The sequence below is a fragment of the Brienomyrus brachyistius genome, chromosome 17 (assembly GCF_023856365.1).
Source record: "Brienomyrus brachyistius isolate T26 chromosome 17, BBRACH_0.4, whole genome shotgun sequence".
Lineage (NCBI taxonomy): Eukaryota > Metazoa > Chordata > Actinopteri > Osteoglossiformes > Mormyridae > Brienomyrus > Brienomyrus brachyistius.
Genome location: NC_064549.1, coordinates 13567881 through 13581049, shown reverse-complemented (window position 1 = coordinate 13581049; position 13169 = coordinate 13567881). Strand labels below are relative to the sequence as shown.

Genomic DNA, 13169 nt, shown 5'->3' with positions numbered 1-13169 from the left:
GTGGTTTGAGAACGCAGAATTTACGTCACAATCACCATGGTAACGGAGACGCTTATATATAGTGCGGGGCGGGAGCTCATGCTCATTCTCTACCGGCGGTTCAGGAGAATGCCAGAGCAGGGGGAAGGTACTTGAATTGTTATGGTCTCTATGTATATGTGATAGCATGGATGGTGTCATGGAGTCGGCATATTAATGTAATGTATATTGTTGTTATATATTTTTATATCTGTGTCCCTATCAAAATTGAATCTCCTTGGCGTCATGAAGAAATTTAACGTGAAAGTTTGCTTACTTTCACCAAAAATATGGTTTTATTGTTGTATTCTGACAGCCGTTAATTATCCAGTCGCTGAGTATCCAAAGCATAGCAGTGATTCTTGTTCTCTCTTTTCAGTGAACATGGCCACTTCATTGCAGGAAGAAACTCTCATAGTGGCAAATGACTATATGGATTTCTGCATTGGAATCAAGAAGGCACCTCCCAGCGAAGCCGCCAAAGCCATGAGATACCTGGGAAAGGATGTTGAAAGAATCTATGGGTTCAGACTGCGCCCACTTGTGCAATTTCTCTTGGACAGCAGTGGCATTAACACCTGGACCCAACTCAGGAGTGTGATGATGGAGGTGATTGGAAGGGAAGCGATGAGCTGGGGCCAAATTGTCAGCCTCTTTTCCTTCACGGGAATACTGGCCGTCCAGTTGTCTACTGGCGAAGATGATGTTGCCTGCAGTAGACGGCTGGCGGAACTTTTGACAGAAGTACTTCTGACGGAAAAAGAAGAATGGATGGTCCAAAATGGAGGCTGGGTAGGTGCATGTAATTTTGTAATCAAAAACTGCTTATTTTATGTAGTTTCCTGTAAAGGAATTCAGGATTAATTTATTACACCAAGACATCTTTTTCAAAATCTTGTTCCTGAAATGTCTGTCTTAATATTTCAACCTGCCAGCCCAAGGTATTTATCCTCTCTCTGTCTTTTGTATAGAGCGGGTTCATTGACTACGTGCACAAAATTAGACCAGAATATCCAGTCTCACCCATGAAGACAGCTTTGCTCGTAGCTGCAAATGTAGCAATCGCAGGGATTGCCGTTCTCCTTGTACGTTAGAGTATTTCCTTTCTATGTTATTCCGAGAAATGTTTTCCTGAAAGATTTTTGATCAAGTTCACAAGTTGTACATATGTTTGACTGTTGCTTCCCCCATGACCAAATTAATTGTGTTAGTAGAAGTGTATTTTAAGTAAAAGTAACTTGCAATAACAGATTTAATGAGACTCGAATGAGAAATGTTCTACTAATATAACGTCTGACGTTAAATATGTGTGGAAATTTTGTTAATCAAGATGGCACTTTCTAATTAGCTACCTATTTAGATACCTAATTAGGCTTTTCTAATTGGGTATCTAAATAGGTACTGCATTACCTAAATTGTTAATTCACGTCGTTGTAAGTGAAATTTGGCATAACAGAGTGTAGGTAGTGTAGATTGATTTAAAGATTTGGTTTGGGATTTGCATGTCATATTATGAAGTTTGTGATTTGTGTGTATAGTTTACTAGCTAGTTGGCTGACACAGCAAACTCGAGCAGTGGGTAGCTGACTTCCAATGGTTAAAGCCAAGGACACAGAGATGTTTGACTTCATAACCGCCTCTTTATTGTTTTTAATAGGTCAGAAAGCTGCTAAAAAGAACCCTACCAGGCTTCTTCCAGTCTTCCTTTCTGATCTTCAGGAAACTGCCAGGAACATCAGGGGTTTCATTAGGAGGGAGCTGAGTAGGGGGACGGGGGGGTCCAATTCACTGGACACATGCCAGGACCCGAGCTTCTGTACCTGGGAGACCTCTGGGTCCAGTCAGACACACCTGATCAGGGATACATCAAGTGTCCAGCAGGTTCCTCAGTTCACTGTACACGTCCCCATCTCCCAGGACAAAGGGAGACAGGAAATTGGGGTGAAGCCCCTGTTCCAGGTGAATCCAGGGAAGATCCTAGAGGAGTCCTTTAAAGACGTTACTTAATATTGTATTTTTTCATGAATATATTTTTATTAATTTTATACTAGCATATATTTTTGGAACTTTAATCTTTTAGTCTTTTATATTTTAATGTATTTGAGCTAGTTTCATTCATTATTTATTTGAGCTGTATTTCTCTGATTTTGTTTTTGCTTGCATTTTATTTATAAAGATTATTGTTATTAAATATAATAGATTTCTAAATAAACTCTAAGAACATATTACAGAGTGTTGTCTTTTAATTTTGCAAGATCTGAAAACTTCAGATTGAGCTGGATACACTACACGTATGTGCTGTCTGATGAAGGTACCGTGACCCTAGAACCGTCACCGATTAACAATAAGATGCAATGAGTCCTGAGAAAGACAGGTGTGTCTAACCCACATGTGAATGTGTGTGAGAGAGGAAGGGCCCAGTGAGGGACTGTCAACATGTACTTAAACATAAACTCCTGTAGGATCATACACACAGATACGACAGAGCTGAGATTCCAGGTTGCCTGAGACAAGGCCTAGCCTGGTATGAAAGGTACTCGTTGGCCTGGGCACAAAAGGGGGGTCAGTGACCCCACACATGCACCCACACACAGATAGACACAGATTACAAGGGAGGCCAGCATTCCAACTTTTATGGCCCAAAGATATAGGGACCTATGGACAGCAGAGTGGACCTCAAGGATAGGAGTCCTTCGAATTGGCACACAACCCCCTCCCCATATATCCTGCCTTACATACCACGGACTCACCCAACGTCCCAAAGAAAGTTTCTTTTAAGTTCAGCTTTTGTATACCCTGTATGTTTGTTTATTCATCATTGCTAGTCTCAATATCCAGATAGGTTATGTTTGTGTGTGTCCTTAAACAATCTTAGTGTTGTGTGCGACCCTTATAACCATGTTCACGGAGTATCACCTATTTTCCCCCTCACACTTGAACACTTATATAAGTTTGGATAAATAAATATGTATAGCTACCCCTGCATATATGTTCTCATGGTTATACCAGAAGAATCTTGAAAATTAAATAGTGTAACCAGGTATCTTAGTGTGTCCTAACTTTCAGAGGTTCTTTCTTTCTTTGTTTAACACATTCCTCTGTGGCCCTTATCCGATCTTTCTGGTCTGTTAGCAAGCTCTTTGTGCTCTGCCATTTTACATTATAAGACTGAATTAATGTGTACATTATCAATTCGGGTGAGCAGATCAATTGGGATAAGCCACGCCAACCAAAATGTGTCGCACCCAGGTGTTCAATTTTAATTGGCATTGCAGCAAACTAATGGCCATGCTTATCTAAGGATAAGATTTGCTGATTTATTGTGAATATGTAATGTAATGTCTGTACATCTTACCCAAAGTGTAACATCTGTTGAGGTACAACCCTAAACACCTATACCGTATAGTGATGTGAGTCAGTAACATACACAATGTAAGAAATTGTTAATTAATTAATACAAATGGTATGAGTTGTGGGGCGGCATGGTGGTGCAGTGGTTAGCACTGTTGCCTCACACCTCTGGGACGTAGGTTCGAGTCTCCGCCTGGGTCACATCTGTGTGGAGTTTGCATGTTCTTCCCATGTCATACTCCAGTTTCCCCCCACAGTCCAAAAACATGCTGAAGCTAATTGGAGTTACTAAATTGACCATAGGAGTTCATGTGTGAGTGAATGGTGTGTGAGTGTGCCCTGTGATGGGCTGGCCCCCCATCCTGGGTTGTTCCCTGCCTCGTGCCCATTGCTTCCGGGATAGGCTCCGGACCCCCCGTGACCTAGGTGGATAAGCAGTTTGGAAAATGTGCTAGTAATGCAACAATTTTTCATAGACTCCTATTACATCTTATTTGTGGCTCATTAAATCGGTCATATACAGCTGATATTTATATCAATAAAATCCATTTACAAATATTTTTCAAGTGTGTTTGCATTGTATGCATTTAGCTCTAACTGGCATCTTATTAAATTATTAATTACCTGCAATCTTATCAATATCAAGCTAAAATGACATTAACACGTGTAGTTTTTCCTGTGCTTGCGGACGTCCCTCTTCAGCATGTAGGGAATGGCCAGAACACCTGCAGACTTATATGCTGTACCGTCGCATTTTCAGAGTTTTGGTATGAAAAGATATTTTAAGCATCAATTCTGGTGCCATCCCTAGGCTACAGGGACACTGATTTAATAGGTTTATTCATGTGTGCTTAGGTCTAATTAAAAATGTAATCTTTAAAACTAGTAATCCTGAAAAAGTAAATGTAATATAATTACAAGTATAGTTCATTTTTGTAATCAGGTTACATAATTAAGATTACATGTAATCCTTTACTACACAGCGCTTCGTTAACAACTTATAAGGAGGCCCAACTACAGGCTTTGTTTTTCTTGGGTGTTTCCCAAAGCCTTCTTAACGTTACGTCGCTCATAAGTTTTATCTTTTAACATAGAGCTTACGAACGATGCAGCGTTAAGAAGGCCTCAGGAAACCCACCCATAACTGCCTCTTTATTGTTTTTAATAGATCAGATATCTGCTAAAAAGAACCCTCCCTGGCTTCTTCCAGTCTTCATTCTTGATCTTCAAGAAACTACCAGGAACATCAGTTTGCCAGACGGGACATACTACTTGAAATGTACATGTCATGGATCATGTCAGGACTATGAAAAGACACAGTGCATATGATGCAACTGACAGTTTTGTTATCCTTTGTTAATAGTATTCTTTCTAGTTTAACCAAGTTTTCAACTCAGGAATTGATGGCAAGGCTATGATGATTTAAAATGGATGTATTTAGCTTCTTTTCCCACAAAGATAAGTTCTTCATTATAATCTTTGTCATTGACCTATGCAAATTCTACACTTGCTGTATTCCCAGCGAAGCTACCAGTTGAAAGTTAACTCTGACTTTCAGTTTTGTCGCGTACCAGTTGTTGCATATATTAGTGTTATAGGCCTCATTTACATTTACAGTATTTGGCAGACGCCCTTAGCCCGAGCAACTTACATAAGTGCTTCAAGACGCTGCGATGGATTTTTCCGATACTAGCTCAATAAGGACCCAAGCTATACTATCTATCCGAACACTGTTGAGAAAGTGCAACAATTCATACACTTCATACACTTGATACAGGCAATAAATTGGCTTTATGTAGTTTTGTTTAATACAAACATTGCACATAAATTTATTTGATACATGCAATGGCATAAAATGTAATATGCAAGTAACTTTTACTGAAATTAGGTCACTATGGTAGCCTATTTCATGGCGTGATCAACAGCTCTATACTGAACATTATGGAATTGCTCAGTATATGCCAGTGTTTGGACAGTTTTCCACAATCCAAGTGACATTTATTTCTTTAAAAGAGTTTTGCAGTTTAAAACAGTGTGCAACAAAAAGAGATGAAACATCTCCATTATACGTCAATGCATTAATTGGTGTTGCCTTTATGTAATTTAGCATATCGGTGACACTAAGTTCCTGCATAATCAAAGAGAAATGAAAATGGCATTAAGCCAGTGACTAAAGTGTATGACTGTATGACCAGATCCTGTCATGAATTTCCAGAAAAAGCTCCTGGAAATGTCCTGGAAAATGATTCCTTAAAAAGAGTGGAAACCCTGGTCTGCGCTCACGGTGATCGGAGATTCACTGGAGTCTTTTAATGTCAGCCTGACATACTAGTAGGGCTGCAGCTATCGATTATTTTGGTTAATCGAGTATTCTATCGATTATTCCATCGAATAATCGGATAAGAAATACTTTTGTCTTATTAAAGAGCAATCGTAACTATTCTTAAAATGAATAATTCATGGGTTTCCATCTTAGGAACATTTTTAATGATTGAACTCCATACAACTGACAAAAGAACTAAACCCTTTTAGTGCATTTATGTACATATTTGTTTTGCTTTTTAAAATGCAAAAATAAATAAAATGTCAAATAAAATTACTGAAAAAAGGTATACATATATCTTAAACTAAGGCATAAATTTAAATGGCCTTTACTCTCTGTGTTCATTTATAGGAGGCATAAAAAAAAGACATGATCTGACATGATTGTATCTCCTGGATGAGGTAGGAATGCTGTGTGCATGTTCATTTGTGTGTAAGTGAAGGTGAGTGAGAGTGTGTGTTTAAGTGTGTTAGAGAATGAGTGTGTGTGTAAGCCTTTAAAGGAGCATACAGTATGTGGCGGTTGGATAATTCAGTGTCTCAGAGTTTCACTGGCCAAAGGCTGTTGGGGGGGGGTATTTTTTGTGTTATATTTATAATATTGTATTTATATTATAATTATGTAATATTATTCATAATAATCTAAATCTGCAGAATAATATCACTAAAGCCTTGAAATAGATCTAGTACACCCCATGCTCCCATTTAGACTCAACCCTGCATGCTGCAGGTATCATTGCGACAAAGTGTGACTGCAGCTGTAAGCCTGCTGCAAGTTGCCAAATTTAAATATTGTGTCAAACTAAGCTTATCTGCATTCAAATAGCCTCTATTTTAACTTGTACAGCTTTACTGTAGCTTTGCTGCTGTGGGAGACAAACGGCGTTGGATGGGAGCAGCTAAAAACATCGCTTTTCTTCACCCTTCAGCTTGTTGAACTGAGCTGGTTTGGTTAAGGACTCTCGCCAGCTCTTTACCAGTAAAGGTTTAGTAGCGATTACAAACACTGCTGTTGTTTTCCTTCACTCCACCTGAGTGTTCCATTACAGAGATGTTGAAGTCTCTTTGCTGTTAGTTTATAGACAGGCTCCAGCTCCGTGTTAACTACGACAGCATCATTTTCACTGCTGTTGTGTTATCAGTGTTTTTATTGAGGAAAAATAGGGGCTGCTTGGGGTGAATCTCGTTATACTTTTTTTATTCACACATATGCCCATAAATACGTTTCTATCGCAGGTTTATTTTAGCCGCAGATGTGAGTGAAGCGCTCGCGTTTACCATGTACTGGTTCCGCTTTGTCGACTGGATGCTTTCCGTTGAGACGTTGAATCATTAACGTTATGCTATTGTGGTAAGCTAATTTGGATTTACAATGGACACACCGTACAGCATTTTCGCTTTTCTTTTATTTGAAATGGTCCCAAACTTTAGACATTTTACGTCTTTTTCGCTGATTTCCCTCGCTATTTCCCCTGTCTTCCTCCATTGCGCTATCAAATCAAACCTGTTACACGTAATGCAGCGTAAGCACACTGTGCGACAGCAATAATCCTCCGAGTGAAACACAGTGATCACTAAGTAGGATTACACAAAGCATCGAAGCAAAGAATTTGCATCGAGGATTTTTTTGTAATCGAGTTATTCTTGTTACTCGATAAATCGTTGTAGCCCTACATACTAGTGACTAAGGTACTGCATGTCCTTTTGATTCGTCCTTCCACTGTCACCCCGATCAGTGAACCCCGCCTGACCCCACCTCCACAGTATACTGGCGACCCAGGAGCCGGTCCCTCCTTTTAGTCGCAGTGTTCCCTGATTTTCGGGTTACAACCTTCTGCATTTCCCTCAGATCGCGCCCGGGTCGCTTACATAATTTCCCTGTTGACCAGACCCGCTCGCGAGTGAGTGACTGCCGCGTGGGAAGCCGGGGCGCCTTTTTGAACTACCTTTCCAGGGTTCACTGCAGTGTGTATCACATAAGTATCACATGATTTTGGATTTCACTTTCTCTTATTTCTGTATTGATACTTATGAGTTCAATGTCCAATAACTTGGGTGAACTGTGCTACAAAGGACCATATTTAGTTGATGGCAAGCCATAAGGAGCTATTTACTGTCTACACTAATAAGAGGAAATGATAAATAAAAGAACACACAAATGCCACTACGAAATCGTATTTACCAGTGAGAAACTCAGGATTTTCTTTAAGCCCCGAGTTCCCAAACTGGGGACGTGTCATTACAACAATCATGGCCAAAGTAATGGATAGCTCCACTGTGAAAGTCAAATTATTTTGAAAGTAGTAAATTTTATGTAGCATGTCATTGCAAATCTCTGAAATGTTTTGAATGTTGAGGAGATTGTTATTAAATGGTGTGACGTGAAAAAAGCATTGATAGGTTTTTGTTCCAATATTTCATATGTAGCTGGTCAGCTACCTGAAGTTTGAGCAAAGGATTACAAAAAAGTAAGTTAATGCTACAAATGCGTTTTGGCATTGGCGGAATGAAAAATACAGTAAAACAATAAGTAGCTTTCTTATCGCCTCCATTTTGCTCCAACTACTTCAACACGTCATCATGTCGTAATTACAATTTCCCATCTCCCTAGTCGGATCTTTTCAGCAGGACTTGAAGGCAGTATGAGAGCCATAGACTGCAACTGATAGAATGTGCACTGTAGAATGATACTAGCAATATCTCTGTAAAGGCAGATCATGTGGACATTTTAATCATTCACGATTTAATATCGTCAAATCGCACATCCCTACTTCATTGCTACATAGTTTCGTTTGACCTCATTAACCAGAGACAATACATGCAGAGTATTTCGACCAGGTGAGATATTCACATACAGGGCGGATGACGATCTTTACTTCCTGTGGGCAGTACAGTGTGATGTAAACGTCAGTGTTTATGACGTTATTGAGAACTTTCAGAATCAACGCGTCACAATCACTATGGTAATGGAGATGCATACAGTATGAATATCACAGGCTAGAAGATGATTCTCATGTTGTCTCGGATAAGAAGATGGGAACACCCCATCTTTATCATTCCATTATAAACCTAAAATTAGCTACATCAAAACGTGGGGGTAGTTTGCAAACCTTACAAAAAAATGTTACCTACGTGTAATGCGTGTGGAGACTTAACTGGAATTTAAAATCTCACGCCAGCCAAGTGAGCAAATTAGGCAATTTTTTCGTTGACATCGGAAAACAGGTGTTTCAGAGCAATTTTAGGCAAACAAGAATTGCAACTGAAGGAGTTGGTGAATGACTCACAATGAATCTTTTAGATGAAATGTCCTGAACTATTTGCCCATCTCTAATACCCACGGTGTGTCCTGACCATGCGCGAAATGCACCAACATGTCAGATAACGATCTTTGCATCCAGTGGGCGGGACGGTGCGACGTAAATTGCCTTTTTTGTTCACGTGGTTTGAGAACGCAGAATTTACGTCACAATCACCATGGTAACGGAGACGCTTATATATAGTGCGGGGCGGGAGCTCATGCTCATTTCGTCTTGAGTAAGAGCATGGGAGTCTTCAAGTTTGCGTGTGCAACTGGCGTGGTGGCTGCTGCCGCAGGGACAGCGTATCTCTACCGGCGGTTCAGGAGAACGCCAGAGCAGGGGGAAGGTACTTGAATTGTTATGGTCTCTATGTATATGTAATAGCATGGATGGTGTCATGGAGTCGGCATATTAATGTAATGTATATTGTTGTTATATATTTTTATATCTGTGTCCCTCTCAAAATTGAATCTCCTTGGCGTCATGAAGAAATTTAACGTGAAAGTTTGCTTACTTTCACCAAAAATATGGTTTTATTTTATTGTATCCAGTCTCACCCATGAAGACAGCTTTGCTCGTAGCTGCAAATGTAGCAATTGCAGGGATTGCCGTTCTCCTTGTACGTTAGAGTATTTCCTTTCTATGTTATTCTGAGAAGTGTTTTCCTGAAAGATTTTTGATCAAGTTCACAAGTTGTACATATGTTTGACTGTTGCTTCCCCCATGACCAAATTAATTGTGTTAGTAGAAGTGTATTTTAAGTAAAAGTAACTTGCAATAACAGATTTAATGAGACTCGAATGAGAAATGTTCTACTAATATAACATCTGACGTTAAACAGGTGTGGAAATTTTGTTAATCAAGATGGCACTTTCTAATTAGGTACCTATTTAGATACCTAATTAGGTTTTTCTAATTGGGTATCTAAATAGGTACTGCATTACCTAAATTTTTAATTCAGGTCGTTATAAGTGAAATTTGGCATAACAGAATGTAGGTAGTGTAGATTGATTTCATGATTTGGTTTGGGATTTGCATGTCATATTATGAAGTTTGTGATTTGTGTGTATAGTTTACTAGCTAGTTGGCTAACACAGCAAACTCGAGCAGTGAGTAGCCAACTTCCAGTGGTTGAAGCGAAGGACAGAGATTTTTGACTTCATAACCGCCTCTTTATTGTTTGTAATAGGTCAGACATCTACTAAAAAAAAACCCAACCAGGCTTCTTCCAGTCTTCATTCATGGCATCTCCTTGGCGCCATGAAGAAATTTAACGTGAAAGTTTGCTTACTTTCACCAAAAATATGGTTTTATTGTTGTATTCTGAGAGCCGTTAATTATCCAGTCGCTGAGTATCCAAAGCATAGCAGTGTTTCTTGTTCTCTCTTTTCAGTGAACATGGCCACTTCATTGCAGGAAGAAACTCTCATAGTGGCAAATGACTATATGGATTTCTGCATTGGAATCAAGAAGGCACCTCCCAATGAAGCCGCGAAAGTCATGCGATACCTGGGAAAGGATGTGGAGAGAATCTATGGGTTCAGACTGCGCCCTCTTGTGCAGTTTTTCTTGAACAGCAGTGGCTTTGATACATGGTCCAAACTCAGGAGTGTGATGCTGGAGGTGGTTGGAAGGGAAGGGATGAGCTGGGGCCAAATTGTCAGCCTCTTTTCCTTCACGGGAATACTGGCCGTTCAGTTGTCTACCGGTGAAGAAGATGTCGCCTGCAGTAGACGGCTGGCGGAGATTTTGACAGAAGTACTAATTGGAGAAAAAGAAGAATGGATGGTTCAAAATGGAGGCTGGGTAGGTAAGTTTGTACTCAAAAACTGCTTATTTTATGTAGTTTCCTGTAAAGGAATTCAGGGTTAATTTATTACACCAAGACATCTTTTTTAAACTTTTGTTGCTGAAATGTTCTGTCTTGATATTTCAGCCTGCCAGCCCAAGGTATTTATCCTCTCTCTGTCTCTTGTGTAGAGGGGGTTCATCAAGTATGTTCAGAAAATCAGACCAGAATATCCAGTCTCACCCATGAAGACAGCTTTCCTCATTACTACAAATATAGCAATTGCAGGTATTGCCTTCCTCCTTGTACGTTAGAGTATTTCCTTTCTATGTTATTCCGAGAAATGTTTAAGTTAGAAATTACCTATAGTCTGTTTGGTGTATTTGTTTCATTTTATGACATTGTTATCCGTACAGTGGTACAGTAAAAAACCTTCAAAAAAATGTTAATAGTTATAATCAAATTAATTGTGTTAGTAGAAGTGTATTTTAAGTTTTAAGTAAAAGTAACTTGCAATAACAGATTTAATGAGACTCGAATGAGAAATGTTCTACTAATATAAGGTCTGACGTTATACAGGTGTGGAAATTCTAATTAGGTACCTATTTAGATACCTAATTAGGTTTTTCTAATTGGGTATCTAAATAGGTACTGCATTACCTAAATTGTTAATTCACGTCGTTGTAAGTGAAATTTGGCATAACAGAATGTAGGTAGTGTAGATTGATTTAAAGATTTGGTTTGGGATTTGCATGTCATATTATGAAGTTTGTGATTTGTGTGTATAGTTTACTAGCTAGTTGGCTGACACAGCAAACTCGAGCAGTGAGTAGCTGACTTCCAATGGTTAAAGCCAAGGACACAGAGATGTTTGACTTCATAACCGCCTCTTTATTGTTTTTAATAGGTCAGAAAGCTGCTAAAAAGAACCCTACCAGGCTTCTTCCAGTCTTCCTTTCTGATCTTCAGGAAACTGCCAGGAACATCAGGGGTTTCATTAGGAGGGAGCTGAGTAGCGGCCCGGGGGACGGGGGGGTCCAATTCACTGGACACATGCCAGGACCCGAGCTTCTGTACCTGGGAGACCTCTGGGTCCAGTCAGACAAACCTGATCAGGGATACATCAAGTGTCCAGCAGGTTCCTCAGTTCACTGTACACGTCCCCATCTCCCAGGACAAAGGGAGACAGGAAATTGGGGTGAAGCCCCTGTTCCAGGTGGATCCAGGGAAGATCCTAGAGGAGTCCTTTAAAGACGTTACTTAATAAAAATATATTCATGAAAAAATACAATATTAATTTTATACTAGCATATATTTTTGGAACTTTAATCTTTTATATTTTAATGTATTTGAGCTAGTTTCATTCATTATTTATTTGAGCTGTATTTCTCTGATTTTGTTTTTGCTTGCATTTTATTTATAAAGATTATTGTTATTAAATATAATAGATTTCTAAATAAACTCTAAGAACATATTACAGAGTGTCTTTTAATTTTGCAAGATCTGAAAACTTCAGATTGAGCTGGATACACTACACGTATGTGCTGTCTGATGAAGGTACCGTGACCCTAGAACCGTCACCGATTAACAATAAGATGCAATGAGTCCTGAGAAAGACAGGTGTGTCTAACCCACATGTGAATGTGTGTGAGAGAGGAAGGGCCCAGTGAGGGACTGTCAACATGTACTTAAACATAAACTCCTGTAGGATCATACACACAGATACGACAGAGCTGAGATTCCAGGTTGCCTGAGACAAGGCCTAGCCTGGTATGAAAGGTACTCGTTGGCCTGGGCACAAAAGGGGGGTCAGTGACCCCACACATGCACCCACACACAGATAGACACAGATTACAAGGGAGGCCAGCATTCCAACTTTTATGGCCCAAAGATATAGGGACCTATGGACAGCAGAGTGGACCTCAAGGATAGGAGTCCTTCGAATTGGCACACAACCCCCTCCCCATATATCCTGCCTTACATACCACGGACTCACCCAACGTCCCAAAGAAAGTTTCTTTTAAGTTCAGCTTTTGTATACCCTGTATGTTTGTTTATTCATCATTGCTAGTCTCAATATCCAGATAGGTTATGTTTGTGTGTGTCCTTAAACAATCTTAGTGTTGTGTGCGACCCTTATAACCATGTTCACGGAGTATCACCTATTTTACCCCTCACACTTGAACACTTATATAAGTTTGGATAAATAAATATGTATAGCTACCCCTGCATATATGTTCTCATGGTTATACCAGAAGAATCTTGAAAATTAAATAGTGTAACCAGGTATCTTAGTGTGTCCTAACTTTCAGAGGTTCTTTCTTTCTTTGTTTAACACATTCCTCTGTGGCCCTTATCCGATCTTTCTGGTCTGTTAGCAAGCTCTT

The 13169-nt window shown here is 39.5% G+C and overlaps 1 protein-coding gene across 1 annotated transcript; it reads left to right on the top strand.

Annotated features, from left to right (window-relative positions):
• The first annotated feature begins 377 nt into the window (after nt 1-377).
• LOC125711554 (anti-apoptotic protein NR13-like) lies at nt 378-11848 on the top strand. Its single transcript, XM_048980555.1, has 2 exons — nt 378-810; nt 11690-11848. Exons 1-2 carry the CDS (start codon nt 403-405, stop codon nt 11792-11794), a joined length of 513 nt encoding a protein of 170 aa, XP_048836512.1. The 5' UTR covers nt 378-402; the 3' UTR covers nt 11795-11848.
• Nucleotides 11849-13169: the final 1321 nt, after the last annotated feature.

Excerpts from the sequence above, each read along its gene's own strand:
- LOC125711554 (XM_048980555.1), top strand. The coding sequence starts at position 403 with ATGGCCACTTCATTGCAGGAAGAAACTCTCATAGTGGCAAATGACTAT. Across the intron at positions 811-11,689 it reads TGGTCCAAAATGGAGGCTGG|GTCAGAAAGCTGCTAAAAAG; the intron begins GTAGGTGCATGT and ends TGTTTTTAATAG.